At 43.2% G+C, this 21,788-nt stretch overlaps 2 protein-coding genes across 3 annotated transcripts in view; both read left to right on the top strand.

Annotated features, from left to right (window-relative positions):
* Positions 1–7,799, top strand: part of LOC111234082 (rho guanine nucleotide exchange factor 2-like) — an 18,472-nt gene extending 10,673 nt beyond the window's left edge. The window contains exons 5-22 of the mRNA XM_022761999.1: positions 60–192; positions 426–529; positions 769–912; positions 1,723–1,973; positions 2,415–2,540; positions 2,856–2,973; positions 3,082–3,330; positions 3,444–3,520; positions 3,729–3,901; positions 4,019–4,086; positions 4,509–4,745; positions 4,834–4,911; positions 5,394–5,449; positions 5,737–5,778; positions 6,239–6,289; positions 6,437–6,739; positions 7,156–7,312; positions 7,488–7,799. Coding sequence (XP_022617720.1) covers positions 60–192; positions 426–529; positions 769–912; positions 1,723–1,973; positions 2,415–2,540; positions 2,856–2,973; positions 3,082–3,330; positions 3,444–3,520; positions 3,729–3,901; positions 4,019–4,086; positions 4,509–4,745; positions 4,834–4,911; positions 5,394–5,449; positions 5,737–5,778; positions 6,239–6,289; positions 6,437–6,739; positions 7,156–7,312; positions 7,488–7,537 — 2,417 coding nt within the window. The 3' untranslated portion in view covers positions 7,538–7,799. The remainder of the gene's footprint in view (positions 1–59; positions 193–425; positions 530–768; positions 913–1,722; positions 1,974–2,414; positions 2,541–2,855; positions 2,974–3,081; positions 3,331–3,443; positions 3,521–3,728; positions 3,902–4,018; positions 4,087–4,508; positions 4,746–4,833; positions 4,912–5,393; positions 5,450–5,736; positions 5,779–6,238; positions 6,290–6,436; positions 6,740–7,155; positions 7,313–7,487) is intronic.
* Positions 7,800–16,192: 8,393 nt separating this feature from the next.
* Positions 16,193–21,609, top strand: LOC111234083 (tropomyosin alpha-4 chain-like). Of its 2 annotated transcripts, none has more exons than XM_022762001.1 (9): positions 16,193–16,448; positions 17,034–17,177; positions 17,706–17,839; positions 18,071–18,188; positions 18,275–18,345; positions 19,875–19,950; positions 20,184–20,246; positions 20,337–20,406; positions 20,501–21,609. In XM_022762001.1, the coding sequence occupies exons 2-9, from the start codon at positions 17,043–17,045 to the stop codon at positions 20,581–20,583; spliced, it is 750 nt and encodes a 249-aa protein (XP_022617722.1). In that variant the 5' UTR covers positions 16,193–16,448; positions 17,034–17,042; the 3' UTR covers positions 20,584–21,609. The 2 variants fall into 2 exon arrangements, with proteins under 2 accessions (XP_022617722.1, XP_022617721.1); XM_022762000.1 differs by having other exon boundaries at positions 16,194–16,448; positions 17,031–17,177.
* Positions 21,610–21,788: the final 179 nt, after the last annotated feature.

The following is a 21,788-nucleotide window of genomic DNA, read 5'->3' on the forward strand; positions in this document are numbered from 1 at the left end:
GACACAATAAAAGACACTCTCCAGTTGCATTATGGGAAATGTATTCTCTCCCTCCTCAGCTCCGATGATGAAGGAGCGTCCGAGCTCGGCCATCTACCCCTCAGACAGTCTCCGTCAGTCCCTCCTCGGGTCCAGACGAGTCCGGTCCGGACTCTCACTTGCCAAGAGCGTCTCCACCAATAACATCGCAGGGTGAGACTGAACAGATTTCTGATTGGCTGTCATTGATTTTGTCCTGTCAGTGAACAGATCCAGGTTCTGTTGGTGGTTTTTAATAATCTAACAACTGTGACCACGATGCAGCTCTGTCACCATGGTAACAGACATATGAATAATAAACAGCGAGGTTGACTTTATGTTAGCTGTCTCAAAAAACCTGTCTCTCTCTCACCTGTCTGTCTCTCTCTCACCTGTCTGTCTCTCAGTGGGTTAGATGACTCTGCGGGTCTCAGGAGGATTCTGTCTCAGTCCACCGAGTCTTTAAACTTCCGGAGCAGGACGTTGTCCATGGAGTCTCTGACTGACGACGGTATGTAATCACTTTAATTGATCATGTGATGTATCAATAATCCTCCTCTGCCCTTTAATCACATGATTGTCATGTTGCAGAACCCTGCAGCTGCTCCTGGTTCTGGTTCTGGTTCAGGTTCAGTCTGAGCACTTCATGTTGTGTGAGTGTGAAGCTGTCCTGTGACCAGCAGGAGGCGCTGCAGGGCGACGACCAGCTGACAGGACTCATGTGACCTATATGTTGTGTATTGTGTGTAGGGGAGTGGTGGTGGAACTCCCTGCTGGAGGAGCTGCAGGTGGAGGGCAGCTGTGTTCAGGCCGACAGCTGGAGTATGGCTGTGGAGCCGAACTTCCTGCAGACGCTTCACAAAGACCTCATCAAACAACAGGATGTCATCTACGGTATGTGTGTATATATACAGAATATATACAGTATATATACATATATATATATATGTATATATACGTAGATGTATGTATGTACGTACGTACATCTAAACAACATCCGAAAACACTGAACTCTGTTTCAGCTCCTCCATACCCATATAAATATGTAATATATGACATATATGTCCCTATATCAAGAGTGATGTTGCCATATATGTCACTTATCTTATTATCACATATATACATCCTCTGGATATATGGAGATATACGTTTATAACATATATAAAATACCCATAGTAAAATTTGTATATGTAAATTTATTAAAAATATCTATATGATGAATTTTTATGTGGTATACGATGTTGCGGCCATATATGTTAATGATATTTATTTATTTAGTTTATATATGCAAGTTCATTAAAACAACATACATATAAAAAATCTATATGTTCATGCATGTTTTCCTTATTCATTTTAAACATTTCTACCTTTATATTCTCAGAATTTGGACTATTTATAATATCTACATATATAAGCATACATACATAAACATACACATTTAAATGGGCTAAACATATTTGTCAATATATGAAAACGGTTCCAGCTTCTAGGTTTCATATATAATTTTTACATTGTTCCTTTATTTTATAAGTACATATATGTCATATATAGAAATTCAATATATGTACATATATTACATTTGCGTACGTGTATGTTCAGGAATGAGTGACCCTGTGGTCTCTGACTGTTTCTGTTGTCATGGAGACGTCTCTGTGTCTTTTACGCTGACAGCTTCATCAGGTTAAACCAGTTCCTGTCTTTCAGAGCTGATCCAGACAGAGTTCCACCACGTCCGGACGTTGCGGATCATGGAGGGGGTGTACAGGAGAGGGATGCTGGAGGAGGTGATGCTGGAGGCAGGTGTGGTTCACACCATCTTCCCCTGCCTGGACCAGCTGCTGGAGCTTCACTCCAACTTCCTGTCAGAGCTGCTGAACCGGAGGAAGGAGGGACTGATGGAGGGCAGCTCCAACAACTTCACCGTCCGCAGCATCGGAAACCTGCTGCTCCGACAGGTACGGCAGCACAGGTGATCTCTGGGAGACTGACTCCCTGTTCAGGTGAACATCAGGTTCATGCTGTCTCTAAAGTCAGAGCTCCTGAATTTATGATTTCAATTGATTTGATTTCGCCTGTAAAATCCATAAAGGCAAAAAGGTGAAGGAATACATCAAATACTGTGTATAATGTATATGTTCTATATATGGTATAAAATGTATAAAATGTAAATACGGTATATGCAATGTATAATGTATATAATGTAATGTATATAATGTCTATAATGTATATACCATATATAGAGTATATAATGTCTTTAATGTGTATACTCTATATATGGTATATACAGTATAAAATGTATATAATGTATAGAGTGTATAATGTATACACAGTATAGTATATCATGTATATATATACTGTATATAATGTTTATAATGTATATAATGTATGTTGTGCAGTTTTCAGGTCAGTGTGCAGACGACATGAAGAAACTTTACTCTGAGTTCTGCAGTCGACACCCGAAAGCTGTGAAACTCTACAAAGACGTTTTAGCCAGAGACCGAAGACTACAGCAGTTTATCAGGGTGAGGACCTGGACCAGGACCAGGACCAGGACCAGGACCTGGACCTGGACTTCTTTGTTTGTCTGATTTGGGCTCATTAAATCTAATTCAGAACTTGGGTTGTTCTAATTTATCCAGATCTAGACCTGGGTTTACTTCAGTGTCAGTGTAAACAGTGTAAACATGTTGCTAACTGTAGATCCAGGTTAACTTGAATTAGACCTGGTTCAGACCTAAACCGGTTTAAACCGGTTTAATGTGATTAAACCGGTTTAGACTTGGTATATCTGTGTTGATGTTGACTGTCTGTGTCTCTGTTCATCCCATAATCCTCAGCGTGTCTGTCGTGGTCCTCTGCTGCGTCGTCATGGCGTCCAAGAGTGCATCCTGCTGGTGACACAACGAATCACAAAGTACCCCGTCCTCCTCCAACGAATCCTCGACAACACCAAAGGTAACCTCTGACTTCTAATGACCTCTAATGACCTCTGACCTCTAATGACCTCTAATAACCTTTGACCTCTCACCTCTGGTGCAACCATGTCCCTGTGACCTCCTGCAGACAGCGAGGAGGAGGCGCAGGCTCTGAGCAAGGCGCTGCAGCTCCTGAAGGAGCTGATCAGCTCGGTGGACAAAGAGGTACTGGAGCTGGACCGGACCAGGAGGCTGCAGGAGATCCAGGCCCGTCTGGACCCCCGGGCCCAAGCGGAGGTCCGGGGAGGAGGAGTGTTCAGAGGAGGAGAACTGCTCAGGAGGAGGCTCCTCCATGAGGGGATGCTCCTCTGGAAGGTCCAGGGCTCCAGGATGAAAGGTAGAGGAGGCTGATGCTGTAACACCTGTTCACCTGTTCACCTGCTGTGATGTCACATCTAGCTGTGTGGGTGGAGCTTACACCTGTTCATCAGCCTCTGTGTTTGTGTCCAGATGTGCAGGTCCTGCTCATGTCAGACATCCTGGTTTTCCTTCAGGAGAAAGATCAGAAGTTCACCTTCGCATCATTGGTGAGTCACACCTGGTCACACCTTCTGCCTCTAACGGTCTTTCAATCAAAACAATAACGTAACACAGTGTTGGTGACATCATGAAGTAGTGTGGGATCATGGGAGTTGTTGTCTTCAGCTTCTCCTGGTCTGGATTCCTTCAGTGTCAGTGGTTCAGGAGGTCTTTACCTGTTCTCACCTGTCTGTCTGTCTGTCTCACCTGTCTCAGGACAAGTCTCCAGTTGTCTCTCTGACTAACCTGATCGTCAGAGATGTAGCCAATCAGGAGCGAGGGATGTACCTGCTCAGTGCCTCCACCCCTCCAGAGATGTACGAGCTGCACGCTCCGTCCAAAGACGACCGCCGGACCTGGATGATGTGGATCCAGCAGGCTGCTCTCAGGTCAGTGCTGTAGTACTGTAGTACTGTAGTACTACACTCAGTAGGTCAGTACTGTAGTACTGCTCAGTACTCTGTAGTACAGTATGTAGTACTTCACAGTATCTTTGGTTTTTGCAGCTGTCCATCCAGAGACGAGTTTCCTCTCATCGAGACTGAAGACAAAGCTTTACTGCGAAGACTCAGAGGTACTGCACCACCTCCTACTGCACCTCCTCCTACTGCACCTCCTCCTATTGCACCTCCTCCTCCTGCACCACCTCCTACTGCACCTCCTCCTACTACACCTCCTCCTACTGCACCACCTCCTATTGCACCTCCTCCTACTGCTCCTCCTCCTATTGCACCTCCTCCTCCTGCACCACCTCCTATTGCACCTCCTCCTACTACACCTCCTCCTATTGCACCTCCTCCTACTGCTCCTCCTCATTTTGCACCTCTTCCTCCTTCACCTCCTCCTCCTGCACCTCCATCTACTGCACCTCCTCCTACTGCACCTCCTCACCTACCACCTCCTGCTGCACTGTGTTCAACAAAACTTGCAGCTGTTCAAGATCTAAAGGTTTCTCCTTTCCTCCTCTCCTCCTCTCCTCCCCCTCCCTCCTCCCAGCCGATATCCAGCAGAAGGACAGGGAGGTGCTAGAGCTTCTGCAGGAGCGTGTGACTCTGTTTTCTGACCTGGTGGAGGCGACAGGAAGAGGAGGAGAAGAAGAAGGAGGAGGCGTGGAGGTGAGCACCTCCTCCTTCAGGACCTCCTCCAGCTCCTCATCGTGCAGGAATCTTTTCAGGGCTGACACTCCTCATGCTCCTCGGGCCGAGCCGCTCCTCACTGCCTCCGTCACTGAAGGTGGAGCTTCCCTCTGGTTTGATTGATTGATTGATTGATTGATCAGTTTCACGCAGCTGCTGAACTGAAGCTGTTTCTCGTGTTTCAGTGGACAAACTGACGGAGCTGCTGCTGGACGCCAACATCCAGAGGTCCACCGTAACCAACGGCAACCAGGAGCTCAGCAGTGAGTCACCTGTCACCTGAAGGCTGTGTCCTAGTGTCTGACTTACAACTGTTTTTGTTATCAATTAATCTTCCAATAATTTTATCAATTGATCAATGAATCATTTTCTGTATAAAATCAGAAAACAGTGAAAATAATATTCAGTTCAGTTATTGATTAACTGACCAAAATATCTGCTGATTCATTTTCTGTTGATCAACTAATTGATTGATTGACTTGAGACGTAGTCAGCTGTGTGGACGCTCGTTTGTTTTCTGTCACCTGACAATGGACAATAAAGTTTTTCTCATTCTAAAATTCACAGCAGTTAAAACAGCTGTGTTCAGTTAATCACCCTGGAGACGGAAAGTCATTCTTCTTCTCTGTTTCTTTCCACCTGTGAGAGGACGACAGAAATGATGATGCTGCCACCTAGTGTTCAACTGCTGAACAGACACTGACACTCACCTGTCTGTCTCCGTCTTTACCTGTCTCTCTCTCAGATGGTGACTCTGGTTCTCTGAACGGTTCTTTTGAGATGAACAGCAGCTCCTCAAAGGTAAAAAAAAACAAAAACTCACCTTTGAACTCTGATGTTTTTCCTCTTGACTCAGATCAAAGCTGCAAGTTTGACTTTATTCAGAACAATGAGAAAAAAAACTGAATGTAAATGAGTTTAAAGAGTTTAGGAAACAGTAACTGGGAATAGAAACAAGTTCAGATTTGGAATAGAATTGTTCCTGATTGATGATGGAGTCCATGTTAGAGGAGACTATCAAAATAAAAGCCCAGCTGTGAAAGTCTCTGAGTTTATTGTGTTTTAAATATTTTGTTTGTGTCTTTCAGGACAGAAATGGTAACCAGCTGCAGGAACGCACCTTAAGCCAGGTAAGGAACACTTCCTATCTTCTGATCAGAGATCAGCAGGTATATCTTCATTCATCGCGCTACCCAGAACTCAGTCTGGCTTAAGTCACATGGAAACCCAAGTCTTTATTTTGAAGGCAACATGAGAGAATTAAACTCTAAATAATCAATAAAAACAAAAGCTCTACTAGAAACTGTCTTTATAATGTCACCAGTTCATCACAGTGTCTATACAAATACAAATACAAATACTGTGTTCCGGCTGTTGACCGGCTGTGATCTGGCTGTGTTCCGGCTATGATCTGGCTGTGTTCCGGCTGTTATCTGGCTGTGTTCCGGCTGTTATCTGGCTGTGTTCTGGTTGTGATCTGGCTCAGAAAAGACATGAGGAAAACAAGGATGCAACTGAATGAACTGAGATGGAGGCAGTTTTTGTCCAATCAGAGCAGTTTTTAACAGTTGATACCTGCCCTCTCCACAGGAAGTCCGTCAGCGATTGGTCAATCTGAGCATCCAGCTTCATGCCCTACAGGTCAGACAGCAACAGTGACCTATTCACTATTGTTGTTTACTCACCACAATAATTGTTCATTTACATCTTTGTTATTCATATAATGGTAACGATGATGATGATGATGATGATGATGAAGGCCTTGTTACTCACTGACTCCACCCCCAGGCTGCTGTGATTCGGCAAGACTCGATCCTGGAGCTGTCGGTCAGTACAGGCCCTGCCCCCACAGTCAACCAAGGCTCCACCCCCAGCCCCGCCCCCGGCCCTCGACTCAGTCGGTCTATGTCGCGGGACACGGGGCTGGATGCTGGCGGTGAGGCGCAGCTGCTGCAGCGGCAGGTGGAGCTGCTGCAGGAGGAAGTGACGCGGCTGCGTCTAAAGCGAGAGGAGCCTGACAGGGAGGGGGCGGAGCAAGGTGGCAGGAGGAGGGTCAATGGAGGGATTGGTGATGTCATCAAGGAGGAACAGGTATGTTGGGGGGATGGATGGGTGGAAAATATGTCAGGTAGATAAATAAATAAATAAATTCATTCTAAACTAAACTTGTCTCTAGACACAAATCCAAACATTTAAAAAAACAGCGAAAAGAAAAATATCATAAACATGTCTCAAATGTCAAACACGGGTTTCAGAAATAAATATATTTGTGACGTATAAAGACTTTGTGTATAAGCAGTTTAAAAAGCTCTAAAAGCATCAAACAGTCTGATATTGTGCGAACTATAAAACATGTTAATATGAAGTTAAATTATGAAAACGTTTGGCTTTGCTGCCACGATGAGACGATGAGTGTTTGGTCATGTGACTGAGTTCAGTCTGATGACTAGTGTTTCATTGCTGTTAAATGAAACATCTGAAATATTAAATATTTCTGCACCTGTCAGCAAGCGAACAAGAGGCGGGGCAGCAGGGAACTGGAGTCCTGCGCCCTCTCCTCATTGGCCAGTCAGGATCCAGTCGACCAATTAGATGGCGTCCAAGAGGGAAACGAGGAGGAGGAGGAAGTGATGAAGATCTCTCCTCGCTCTGACAGCCCCAGAGGTCGGTACCAGATCAAATAATCAATCACTATCATTGATTATTATAAAAGATTAAGTTCATTCATAATGATGATGATAATGTTAAAGCATGTCGTGTAGTTATTGTTTATTATTGACGGGTGCAGTGTATGATTGGTAGTGGTTGCCTTGGTAACCTGTGACCTCTGATCCCTCAGACCTGCAGGACATCCCCGAGGAGAGTGAGTGTGGCACTGATCCCAGTTAACGTCATCTCACTATCCGCCTGATGACCTCAGGGACTCTGCTGATGTCACTGTGATATCACCGAGATGTCACTGGCTGATCAGTCACTCGGCTGGAGATGATGTCATTTCCTGTTTTACAGAAGCTTTTGATCTCAGCTGTCGTACTTTTCTGAATGTCGCTGTTTAGGGTAGAAACAGGAAGTATAACCATGTGACCTGTTTACATCATCACGTCAGCTGGAGCCCCGTCCACATGTGGTGTAAATGGGCGGGGTTTATGAAGGGGGTGGGGTTAAAGAGTTTCATTGGGCCTGTCTGTTGGGGATGGGGGGGGTGGGCGGGGGGGGGACCAGCTCCTACAATGAATCAGTCTCAGTCTGCTTCAGATGAACAGTCAGTCCTGAATGTCCAATCTATTTCTGAGGGTTAAACCCTGCTGCTGCCTCCTACTGAGTCTCTGAGTGTGAGTCTTTGAGTCTGAGTCTCTGAGTCTTTGATTCTGAGTCTCTGATTCTGAGTCTCTGAGTCTCAGAGTCTGAGTCTCTGAGTCTCTGAGTCTCAGAGTCTGAGTCTCTGAGTCCTTCAGTCTGAGTCTTTGAGTCTGAGTCTCTGAGTCTCTGAGTCTGAGTCTTTGAGTCTGAGTCTGTGAGTCTGAGTCTCTGAGTTTGAGTCTCTGAGTCTGAGTCTCTAAGTCTCTGAGTCTGAGTCTCTGAGTCTGAGTCTCTAAGTCTCTGAGTCTGAGTCTCTGAGTTTGAGTCTCTGAGTCTCTGAGTCTGAGTCTCTGAGTCTCTGAGTCTAAGTCTCTGAGTCTGAGTCTCTAAGTCTCTGAGTCTGAGTCTCTGAGTCTGAGTCTCTAAGTCTCTGAGTCTGAGTCTCTGAGTCTGAGGCTCTGAGTCTCTGAGTCTGAGTCTGTGATATGGTGTAAACTCAGTCTCAGATAGTTTGTGTGGAGGATGAAAACTGAGCTTGAATTCTGACGTTATTTTTGTTCAATCCAGTTTGAGTTTGACTGAAACATTGACAGGTCCGATATGATCAGATTTATTTAGATTTATTATTTTATTATTGATCAGAAGTTATGCTTGAAATCAAAGCTGAAGTTTTAGGAATAAAACTGTTTCTAAAACGTTTTACTTTTCATCCTCCGTGAGACTTTTACCTGTTAGACGAAACAAATGGAGAAATTAAACCCCGCCCACTGTCTCACCTTCACACAGCTGACTAATTACAGAGTGAGGTGGCTGTGATGTCACAGTGTCAGGACTGTGACGTGTGGTTTGTATGAAGCAGACAGACATGACACTACATTACCCAGAATGCCTTTGGATATCAACCTGCTGTGTTCACTTTAGTTGCTGTATGAGGAACAGTCCTGTTAACTCAGACTCTGTATGGAGTTGGGGGGGTGGGGGTGGGGTGGGGGGGGGCAGACGGCCTCAGTGTAAACTGTATTTATATGTTAACTAAAACTAAAAGTAGTTCAACAGTTGGAACATTAGATGAAAAACAAATAAGTTTGTGTTTCTATAAAATGTGAAACCAAAAATCTTAAAATGTTAATGATCAAACACAAGAGGATCAGACCAGTGTAACATTGGGAGGGGGGGGGGGTTACTCGTGTGTCGTGTGTGTGTGTGCCGCTGTCGTGGGTGTGTGTTGTGTTTGGGGTTTGGGGGGGGGGCTGTAGGGGGGGGTATATAGTTTTGAGTTGTAGAAGAGCAGTGTAAAAAATTAAGATGTTTATTGACTGAATCCTGAGATCACTGCTGAAGACTCTCTTAGCATGTTAGCGTGTTAGCATGTTAGCGTGGCTGTTTCTCTCAGGCTTATATAGAACCTGAACGTATTCTGTCTCACTGATTGGTCGGTTGGACAAACCAATCAGCTCATTTGATGCTGTTTTTATTGATCACGTCTGTTTCCGTTTGTCTCCACCGCCGAGTGGGCGGAGTTAGAGTCTAAAGAGATGAGCTCAGAGTCAGAACCAGGTCAGTGTGAATCATCTCAGCTCATCGTGGACACTGTTGCCGTGGACACTGTCGTTGCCCTGGAGACCACTGAGTTGATGTTGGATGATTTGAGGATTCGGCTGAAGTGATTTTGAACTAAAGCTGCTGCAGCAGTGATGAAGGTTGGGTTTAACCCTGATGAAGATGATGATGAAGATGAAGGTGGTGATGATGAAGATGAAGGTGGTGGTGATGAAGGTTTCAGGCGCTCTGTGTTTTGCCAGGATGAATCAGCTGACTTCACCTGAATCTTTTAACCAACAGCTGCAGGTCGATCACATGATACATGACACGCCCACCAAACCAGGTGCCACTGTTTGAATAAAACTTTATCCTCCACAGAGCTGAGGTCTTTACATCACTGTCGCATTTCTAAAACACAGTGACAACAGAAAACAGCTGATCTCATGAACCCTCCTGGTGCCAAACAGAGACAGTTCACAGGTTTTGAATCATGTTTTCTCCCTCTGTAACTGTAAAGATGTGAAACTGTCTCCGGCCTCTGAGTCCACGGCCTGTAAGAGTTTTTAGAGCGGATAGTTTTATGGTTTTATAGGTGTTTCTGTATCATGTGATCTACCTGCAGGTGAAGCTGCTGTTTGTGATTTAACCTTTCCAACATTAATCATCTTACAAACGAGTCGTTCATGAGTTTAACAGAAGAGGAAAACTGGATGAAGTTTGTGACCTGATCCAGTGTCAGATGAGACGTTGGATAACGATGCTGTAATACTCTGATATGATGCTGTAATATTCGGGTTTGACAACAGTTTCAAGTTCAGACTGAGCTCATTAAACACTCTTCTCATCGTGTTTTATTTTAACTCTTAAACAGTAGAAAGTGAAGTTAGTGTTTGTTGTATAAAGATCTGATCAGAAAGTGTAAATGATTTCTGCTGTAAGTTTATTGTTTTTATTCTCTGACTCTGTGTATGTGTGCTCTTTATAAATCTAATCAGCTGGACAACATGTTGCTGCTGTCCGTCTTTTTATTTCTGGACATTAAATCATAAAAAAAACTCTTCATCTTTCATTTTCGATCTGAACATTGAAGGTTTATTTTGTTCTTTTAGAAAAACATGTTAATTCTAAAGAATTCACCTGCAGTTATAGCAGATATACACTGTAAAAAAAAATCAAAATTTTACAGAAAATAACTAAGTTTTCTAACAGTAATTTTCTGTTTTTTAAGTCTAAAATTACAGAAATGATCTGTTAATTATTTTATTAATTATTAATTAATAATGAATTACATTTATTTCCCATTTTTGTAAAGACAAATTACTGTATTATTTACACAGTATTTTTTCTGCTTTCTTAAATTACAAACAAATCTATGTAAAATGACAGTAATTATCTGTAATTAAAAATGTAGCTTGTTATTATAAAGGTTAATGTCCATACTAACAATTTAAAGATCTTCTCTGTAATTTAAGGTAAATCTTATTAGTTTTATATTTATGTGACTTCTACATTCAAACTTTGTAATTCTGGATGAAATGTATCAAACTTTTTTTCATCACATCAAACTTCAAACAAAAAAGTCTGAAGTACTGGAATGTATCCCAGCATGCACTGGAAGGAAAGCAGGAAAATGGTTTATCACACAACAACACACACACACACACACACACACACACACACACACACACACACACACACACACACACACACACACATTCAGACCAATGGACAATAGTCCTTAATTAATTAAATGAGCATGTCTTTGTTCTAGTAATCAGAGTCCCTGGAGAAAACAAAAGGAGAACAAGCAACACTGCAAGAAAGAACCAGGGTTGAAGCTGAACCCAGGCGCTTCTTGCTGTTGTCTTCCTGCCTGGACTTCACTAGGCTGTGTGTTTGTGCACCATGTACCATAAAAGAAAACAGTACAAATGTGACAATAAGCAATTAATTTGCTGTGGCCACCAGATTCCATCAGCTCAGGGAACCTTGTTCAACAAACTAGATCTACGGTCAGCAAACACTAACATATGGTATTCTGTATAATTTACCAAAGTGACCTGTTAGATTCATCATGAGGCAGATGGTAAATATGAGAAAAACATACTCAGTACAATTTAATCACAGGTTTATTTATTAAACACCTTTTCAATCTGTGAACACTGAGGACAGAGAATAATCAACTCAACTAAAAATCTCCTGAAGAACTTTTTAACGTTTCTGCTGCTTGGTGCGTGAACTTCACTCCTCTCGTTTCAATCTGTACAAAGGACGTTACTTTCAGTTTTATTCATGTCGTAGAGACTCATCCTGACACTGACCTCAGCCACTGCAGGTGTCCCTCAGAAAGCCTTTTGAAGCTGTCACAAGAGTTTTTAAGACCCTTCTAAAGCCATGGTGAATGCAATGTAACTGTGCAGTAAAATAATGATTCAGGTACCGTCTTTGTCATCTTTGAATATATAAACTTATTGGGCTGTAGCCACCGTCCACGACCTCTCACCAGCAAACAGCAGACAGACACGGTCCGAGAGCAGCTGCTGAACATAGTGGAGCAATAAGAAGCTAAAGAGACAGATTTCCCTCAGGAGCTGGTGGAGACCAAACACAGAGCTAAAAGAGAGGGAACACTGGACTGAGATCATCATGAGACATCAGGTGACACAAACACCACTCCAAATGCAACAAATCAAATATAATAATTATAAATAACGTCAATTAAAAGTTATAAATGGAGATAGAAAAAGTTGTCCTGTCTTCTCTTCATCTCTTCCCTCCACTCCTCCACAGTCTTTCCACCAACAGTCACAGTGTGACACACCTGCAATGTGAGTGAGGTCAGTGTCAATCCTTGAATGTTCTTTCTTCTGTGTCCTGAGCTCATTCTCTGTTTGCCCTTCAGTTCAGCTGCTTCCCTCCATCATTTCACCTTTGTTCTTGAGTGCAGTGAGTGAGTTCATTTCATTATATTTTCTCAAGTCATGTTTATTTTGTTGTTAAGTAGAACATCTAATCTCCTTGGTTTGTTCTCACATATATAGTTAAAGTGAGAATGTATTGATGTACTGATTTTTGATTTTGAATTGTTCATATTTGTTGTCTGTTGAAGATAATATGATAGAATTTGACACTTTTATTTGTAGAAATATGACCACTCACACCTGTCTCACTGCAAGCAAAAAATTAAATACTTTGAAATGGAACCTGTTGTCTGCCTCTCCAGTGTAATCCTAGAACACACGTGGGGAAAATTACATTGTCATTTTAAAGTTTACATGATCATTGGAATAAAATCCACAATAGGCTTCCCTTTTAACAGGAAGAAACCTCCACCATAACCGGGCTCAGGGTGGGCGGACATCTGCTTTGACCAGTTGGGTTTTTTTTTGGGGGGGGGGTTTTATGAATTGACATTTTCTTCCTGTGCCCCAGTACAAACTGGTGAATATTTGTTAACATGCTGCACTTTCCTCTAAAGTTAGAAACCAAAGGGAGAACCTTAAAATGTGCAATGTCATCCCAGTTTGCTCTATAACAATGACTGGGGCTCTGATGCTGCGAGGCCTGTTTTATATCTTAAACCTTATGTCCAATTTAAAATCTGGATGAGACCTGTTAGGAGCTACACTACACAGCTGCTGTAGATTATGGGGTTAGTGAGGTAATGCTTTATGGATTTTGTGTCACTTGCAGCTGGACTTCATGTTTGATGGTTCACTCTTTCCTTTCATGTGTCCATGAGACAAGGTGGCAAAACTACTCACAACACTGGATTTCTCGGCCCAGACTCGGCCAAGTCATATGAATAACAACATAAGAAAAGTATAATAGGCCTACATCCATGTTCCCCACATGTTCCACAGTTTAAGACATATTAGGTTGAAATAATACAACCATGGTGGGGAACAAACAAACACCTGTGACAGACAGTGGAGCAGGAAGGGGAAGAAACTGAGCAGAGGGGAGCTCTGCACTGTTATACACTGCCCTTTTGCAGTGATTGGGCAGTGTTGGCGCCATTTCGGATTTAAATATGGACGACTAAAATCATGATGGCTTCAGTGAACCATTCTTGGCTCAGTATGCAGTCCATGGTCAGTAAGTAAAGTACTCGCATCTCCTTCTCTTCATCACGCCGGTCTCCAGGAACCCTCGTCCTCCTACATCTTGATGCAGTAGAAATCAACTACCCGGTACCGGAGGTAAGTCTGACAGCGTCAGAGTTTTAGAGTTTACTCTATCAGAGATCCTGTTTGATTGTGAAGAAGGCTGACTTGTATGGTAAAAGCATAGGTTAAAACGCTTAACTGAATGGAACTGAAACATTAATTGTTTGGGAAGAGCGTTACTCAGCACAAAGTTGAGACGCTGAATGAATGAACTGAATGTTGGTTGCTGCCGTGTACGTTCAGAAAAAACGAACAGCCTGAACGTCAGATGTCCTTATCACCAATGCATCAGAAAATAACCTGGATGTGATTATTCATGTATATATGTATATGTATATACATGTGTGTGTGTGTGTGTGTGTGTGTGTGTGTGTGTGTGTGTGTGTGTGTGTGTGTGTGAGTGTGTGTGTGTGTGTGTGTGTGTGTGTGTATGTGTGTGTGTGGCTTGAATATCATAATTAAATATTATAATTAAATACTTGTTTGTTGGAAACTTGCCGTCTCTGATATGTTGTGAAGGAACTCGTGGCATAATGATGAAGTAATGAGGAAACACTGTAACAACTCTGATGTATCATTTACTGACCAAAGCTCTACAACTGTAAAATCAACCACAATATGCTGATGGTTTCACTTTAGGTTACAATGCAGTTCTGTTGTAATGTGTTGCAAATTACCCTCAAAGACAATAAAATGATGCAAACGAGTTTTGCATTTGTAAAAAGAAAAACAAAAGTGTGAATAAAACCGGACAAATGACCAGTGGTGAGGTAACACACAGACACTGTGAAAGACAAAGTGCTTTGTGTAAAACTTGGTGCTCAAAGTTCCCACAGTGTTTGACACTGAAGTTACAAGTAGAATTTTGACCCTATTTTACACCTGAATGTAACTGGACAATGATAAAAATCTACTAAAATAAAAACAGTTTGTATTTTGTGTAATTGCATTTCCCCACAAATCATAGTTAAAACGTTCAAGATGAGTTAAAATGATATTCTGTTTATTACATAATTTTTTAAGTTGTCATCACTAATGCATCAGAAGACAACATGGATTTGAATATTAATATATATATATATATATATATATGTGTGTGTGTGTGTGTGTTGTGTGTGTGTGTGTGTGTGTGTGTGTGTGGCTTGAATATTAATAATTAAAATACTTGTTTGGAAACTTGCTGTCTCTGATTTGTTGTTAAGGAACTTATTGTGAAAACGTGATGAAGTAATGAGGAACTACTCAGTAACAACTCTGATGTAACACTTTACTGACAAACGCTCTACAAACTGTAAACTACCACTTAAACCACAACCAAGTAATGTAAGGTTTAACATAGCCTTTATTCTGAAAAATGTGGTGTCAACATATGTATGTTAGTTTAACATCAGATGTTTTAAAATGTTAAATGCCACCTTTGCTGGTTGTGCTTGAAAAAGCAAATTCATATTGGTCATATTTTCCTACTTTTGTTTTAGCAGTATATGCTAAATGATGTTTATATGAATGATTAATAAATCTTGTTTGTCCTTACAATGATTCAAAACCATTTCAGTCAAAAGAAGAGCTGCTTAAAATGTCCTTGTTTGCCCTGCAAAGGAAAGTCATTTTATTTGATACGATAATCATTGTGTTTTCATTGGGATGCCAGAGTCCAACTTGGCCAGTACCACCTTATCACCCCCCCCACACACACACACACACACACCCCCCACCACCACCACCACTGAAGCTGTTTTGGCTCAACACCTTAGTACTACACTTTATCTGGGTTTTTTCTTTAATTTGTCAACTGTCTGTTATATTATACATCACTGAGATGTTCTACTCGTCTACATTTATTAGGTTGCCACATTATTTACAGACCCAACACTGTTCCTCCGTCATGTTGGTTGGATTAAGCTGTGCAACAACCCCTAAACCTTTTATGTTCCAACCATATATCGAACCAACCCCTTCACCTCTCCCCACCACCTTTATAAATAAGAATGAACAGTAACCTGTACAGCAATTGTGAATTGAATTGCACGTCTTCATTTAATAGTACAATAACACACGCAAAGCGTTAACAGCATTTAGGCAGCATCGGCTAATGAAGAACGAGCGCCGAACCGTCAACTTACATTTACACTCAGCACAAGCAGGACAATGAAACTAGGCAATACCCCTACAACGTGAACAACTGCAGAAGAATTATACTTTATGCACAGACCAATACATCAGTAATAATTATTAGTGATGTGATGGTACAACACTGACAGTGAGTACTTTTGATACTTTAAATACATTTTGTTGCATGAATACAGTAGTTTTACTGGTTTTTACTGGTTATGTTGTATTTTTATTTTACTTTGCTTTTACTTAAGTGAACATTATGACTGATTTAAGTACCATTTATTTTGTAATGGTCTATGTTTACGACACTTCCTGTGGAGGGAATTTAACCCGGAAGAGGGTGTAGTCCTGAGTTGGGAGTTGGCTGGATCAGGAAACAGCGGAGATCAGCTCTAAGTCAAGGACCAGGACCAGGACCAGGACCAGGACCGAGAGAGACCACGACCAGAACTCTCAGAACACGCAGACCCGGACACCTGGACACCTGGACACCAGAGTCCGCGAGCCGTTTCAGGCTGTTTGTAAAACTTTATTGAGTTTAAAAAGTGAGGCGGCAGCTCCGCTCCGTTAGCCGCTAACAGCTAACATTTAGCCTGCTGCTAACCGGGAAGTGACGGGTTCAGGTGAAAACGGGCTCGAACCGCAGGTGTGTTATCTTCAGAGGACTCGGACAGGTGAGAAGGATCACACAGGTACAGCTCACTTTGTCTTTGCTAGCTGTGGGCTCTGCTAATATGCTAACAGGCTAACAGGGCGGTGGTCCTGCTGATAGCATTTGGAGCTAACATGCTAACTGCTGATCAGCCCAACGTAACAAGTAATAACTGATAGATCAATAACCCATAAATCAGACGAGATGATTTTGGTGTAAATACATAAAATAAACTTAATCGAAATTATTAACCAACCCTCAACCTATTCACAGAGACAGATTTTAGAACCAACCCAACACTAATAAAGTTTCAAAGACACAAATAAAGTTTCATTGACACTAATAAAGTTTCACAGACGCTAATAAAGTTTCATTGACACTAATAAAGTTTCATTGATGATAAATAAGGTTTTGACACTAATAAAGTTTCACAGAAACTAATAAAGTTTCACAGATACTAATAAAGTTTCACCTACAATGATAAAGTCTTATTGACACTATCAAAGTTTCTGTGAAACTTTATTAATAAAGTTTCATTGGCACTAAAAACTTTCACAGACTAATAATTATAATAATCATTAAACACCTGCTGTTTATTGTGCAGTAGAAGAAGAAGATGAGTGGAGGAGTGAACAGCATTGAGGCCGTGAAGAAGAAGATCAAAGTTCTTCAGGAGCAGGCGGAGGAGGCCGAAGAGCGTGCGGAGAGACTGCAGAAGGATGTGGAGAAGGAGAAGAGGAGCAGAGAGGAGGTACACACACCTACAGCACACAACCTATACAGGTAATGAGGAGGTACACAAACCTACAGCACACACCTGTACAGGTAATGAGGAGGTACACACACCTACAGCACACAACCTATACAGGTAATGAGGAGGTACACAAACCTACAGCACACACCTGTACAGGTAAAGAGGAGGTACACACACCTACAGCACACACCTGTACAGGTAAAGAGGAGGTACACACACCTGTACAGGTGGAAGATGGTCTGCTTAGTCATTCCTTAGGTTCTTCAGTGGCTCTGTGTGTTTTCAATCAGGTTGTGTCAGATGCCAAGAATACCTGCTCACCTGTTGTAGGTGACAGCCTGTAGTACTCTGTAGTGCTGTAGTACAACCCCTGCTACAGGTGTACATTCTGTCTGACCTGAAGTAACCAGAGACAAACTGTACAGGAACAAACATGAAATGGAATTGATTATGGTTGATTGATGACTGATCGATCAGAGGTGAACCTGACTGTGGGCTCCCTGCTCCCTGCTGTGTGTCTGGCAGGCAGAGGGGGAGGTGACGGCTCTAGGTCGCCGTCTGCAGCTCAGTGAGGAGAACCTGGACCGAGCTCAGGAGAGACTGGCTACAGCTCTGCACAAACTGGACGAGGTGGAGAAGGCTGCTGATGAGAGTGAGAGGTGAGTGCACTCACCTGACACACACCTGACAGTCATGAGCACTGAGACCCGGGGACAGGTACAGATAGGAGTCGTCTCTGGTTTGTCTCCCCCTGTCTCACCTCCTCTCAGTGGAGCTGAGAGACAGAGACATGATGATGAAGTGTTATATTCAGGTGACGTCCAGCTGTGATTAGAGATCAGTACTGACAGTGCTGCCTGTCTCTCTTTTCACCTGCCCAACCCCCCCAGAGGTATGAAGGTGATAGAGAACAGAGCTCTCAAGGACGAGGAGAAGATGGAGCACCTGGAGGTTCAGCTGAGAGAGGCCAAACAGATCGCTGAGGAGGCTGATCGGAAATATGAGGAGGTCAGATGTGACCTGTCATCATCAGACAGTACAGGGTTAATGTTCAGTCATCTAACACCTGTACACTGTCTGCGTTTGATTGACAGGTGGCTCGTAAACTGGTGATGGTGGAAGGAGAACTGGAACGAGCTGAAGACAGAGCCGAGCAGTCTGAGAGGTTTATAACACACACACACACACACACACAAACACACACACACACACACACACGATACACACACCGCAAATGGTGTCGATCTGGATCACACTGTACAGCTGTTCCTAATAAAGTGACCACTGAGCATGTAACACACACTGCACCAACACACACTGCATGTCTAACAGCTGCTTACAGCATGAAGCTGCTGCTGCTCTGATACTGCAGACAGACAGTCAGACAGGTAGACAGACTGAAAGGTAAATAGTCAGACAGGTAAACAGACAGAGAGACAGGTAAACAGTCAGACAGGTAGACAGACAAGTAAATGGAGATGGACAGACAGGTAAATGGATAGACAGACAATCAGGCAGACAGACAGAGAGACAGGTAAATGGAGACAGACAGACAGGTAAACAGAGATAGACAGACAATTAGACACACAGGCAGACAGACAGACAGGTAAACCGATAGACAGGCAGACAGACAGATAGAGAGACAGATGAAGCTTCAGGTTTCAGCAGCTCTTCATGAACTTTAATCAATGAATAAAAACAAATTGATTTAAAACCAAATTCAAAATCTTCAGTTCAACATCATTAATAAACATTTTATCTTCAAGTCTTAAAATCATTGATTCAGTTTCCTGATTTAAAACATTTAATGACCAAAGATTTAAATCACGTCTCGTGTTATGAAATGTTTCTGTGTGATTTTACGGTCAGGACTTCCACTTATTGATTCAAAGAATAATCTTTAATTGGTTAATCAGTCCTTCCACCTGCTGCTGCTCTCCAGGTGCGGCTCACTTTGATGTCAGTAATTAGAAATGATTGATTTCTACAGGTGGTAACAAACCTGTGAGTTAACGATGAATCACTTTAGTCCTTATTGTCCCCGCTGCTGTCAAAACCACGTTTCTAAAACCAGTTCAGATCTCTGTCCTGCTGCATGTCACCTGTTGTCACCTGTGTGACCTGCTCACTGCAGCACAGGTAAACTGATGACCTCAGTATGATGTCACTGCTTCACTAACAGCGCCCTAATCTTACTGCATCCATCTTTTTCTACCTTCCTCTCCATGTTGATGCCACTGCATGTCCTGCTTCCTACGTCCTGCTTCCTACATCCTGCTACCTGTCTGCCTGTCTGTCTCTCCACCTGTCTACCTGTTGATCCACCTACCTGTCTATCAGTAAGGTTCGGAGGTTGGAAGAGCAGTTGAGGAGTTTCGACCAATCACTGAAGAGCCTGCAGGCGTCTGAGGACAAGGTACTGAGGGTCACCTAGCCTCCCACCTGCTGTCAGTCAAACTAAGGAGCTCCTCCTTCTGACCTCCAGTGACCTCTGACCCCTGACCTTTAGCTGCTGCTTCAGCTCCTCCTCCTGCTGCTCCTGCTGCTCTCTGCATGACCCTAACCTGCCACACACAACTACAGTGGACCCACGGCACACACACCTGACACACACCTGACAGCAGACGCCACAGACAGGAAGTAAACATGACACCTGACATGTCCCCTCTGTTTGATTTGACCTTTGACCTGCAGTAAGAGTCGAGTGTTGGAGGAGGAGCTGAAAACTGTCTTCACTAGTTCAAAGTCTCTGGAGGCCCAGGCTGACAAGGTAGGAGGAGGAGGAGGAGGGAGGGGGGGTTATAGTTTCCATGGCAGCCACAGTTTGATCTCTGACCAGGTGATCAACAGGTAAATGTTATTTGACGGACTGCAGACCGACTGAGGTGTTTAATCCACAACGACTCTGCCCCTCAGCTCAGACAGCGCTCAGAGGTGTCCTCACACCTGAGTGGCTGTTGTCTGTGCACCTGGTTCTCTGATTGGCTGTTGTTTCTCTCTCAGTATTCTCAGAAGGAGGACAGGTATGAAGAAGAGATCAAGAACCTGAGCAGCAAACTCAAAGAGGTGAGACCTAATCTTCAGAAAGTTAGTTAAACACCTCCTGTCTCACCTGTGACCTGCCGACTTCCTGTCTCACCTGTTCTTGTGTTCCAGGCTGAGACCAGAGCGGAACTTGCTGAACGTTCAGTGGCCAAACTGGAGAAAACCATCGACAACCTGGAAGGTGAGGAGGGGGGCCGGACTTCTCGATTAGGAGGGCGGGACTAATCGGGTCATGATGGGATGTTCACATCTGACATTTTGTTTTCTGTTTTCAGACTCTCTGGCTTCTGCCAGAAACGCTAACATGGAGCTTCAGGCAACTCTGCATCAGACCATGGAGGAGCTGAACTCCTGCTGAACCTTCTCCCCCACTGCTTCTCCCCTCCCTCCCCCCACTCACCTTGCTCTGCTGCCTGACAGGTTGATGTCAGGGAACTCTGTGGCCAAAACATTCCTACTTGCCCTCCTTATACCTGCACCTCCTGCTGCTGAACCTACTTTCACTGTTACTCCCCCATCTCCCCTCCTCCAGGTGGATGCTCAGGAGGTCCAGGTCAAACTCTGTGGCCAAAACATTCCTCCTCCCACTTCTCCTTTCCTCCCACTGGTGGCTGCTCAGTGGACCAAACATTCCTCCTCCTCCTGCACCTCCTCCCCTTCTTCCACTGCTCCTCCTTTCCTGGTGGATATGAGGGAGGTGCCAGGGTGGTGTGGTGTAGCCTCCCCCCTCCCCTCCTCCTCCTCATCTTAATGAGTCATGCTTTCACACATTCCTTCTCTGAACCTTTAAGTCACATTTGGAGTGTTGCTTTAATTTCTTCCTCCTGTCTGCCCCCCCATCTCTCCTCCCTCTTCCTCACCGACTGATGGTGCCAACACCCCCCCCCCCAGTATTACGTGAGGGAGGCAAGACGAGGAGCTGCTCGATGTTTTTTGTCTATAAGGGAGTTTAACAGTGACTTACATCCATTCCCTCGTTAAGAACTAATTAACTAATTAAGAACTAATAAGTGTTTGTCTGAACGGTTTGTCGTTACACTGATTAGTTTTCTTTGCCACTATAATTAACTATTGATTGATTGATTGATTAGAGCCAACTTCCTGTTAGCCAATGATTTATTTTTGTTCCTGGGGGGTGTGGTTTAAGATGCCAATCACAGCGAGGCATTCCACTGCCATGTATGGTAAACCCGGGGCCAATCTGACCTGTTTTTTTTTTTCCTACAGATGACCTTTGACCTGATGACATGAATAGATAAAGTTTAGAAATGTTTTTACCTGGAAGCCGGTGATGTCATCACTGTGCTGATGTCACAGCTCATTGTAATAAATCATGACAGGATTTTATAAAATAAAAGCACCGTCACTGGTATGTAGATCCAAACTGAGACTCACTGCGTGTTATTCATTTACAGTGTGAATGTTGAAGCTGGAAGTGAAGTCATTATTAATATTATCTACTGCTGTTCATTATATTTATGTGCCCAGTTCAGGTATGTGAAATATTCATCTATCCTGTAGCGATCAGATAAATGCAGGTTACCATAGTAACAGATAGTTTAA

Source organism: Seriola dumerili, unplaced genomic scaffold (genome assembly GCF_002260705.1).
Source record: "Seriola dumerili isolate Sdu_G_001 unplaced genomic scaffold, Sdu_1.0 BDQW01000435.1, whole genome shotgun sequence".
Taxonomy (NCBI): domain Eukaryota; kingdom Metazoa; phylum Chordata; class Actinopteri; order Carangiformes; family Carangidae; genus Seriola; species Seriola dumerili.

What these genes read in the sequence shown, in the direction of transcription:
- LOC111234083 (XM_022762001.1), top strand. Translation starts at nt 17,043, where the DNA reads ATGAGTGGAGGAGTGAACAGCATTGAGGCCGTGAAGAAGAAGATCAAA. An exon ending in AGAGCCGAGCAGTCTGAGAG is followed by an intron (nt 18,346 to 19,874) that starts GTTTATAACACA and finishes TTTGACCTGCAG; the next exon opens with TAAGAGTCGAGTGTTGGAGG. An exon ending in TGAGCAGCAAACTCAAAGAG is followed by an intron (nt 20,247 to 20,336) that starts GTGAGACCTAAT and finishes CTTGTGTTCCAG; the next exon opens with GCTGAGACCAGAGCGGAACT.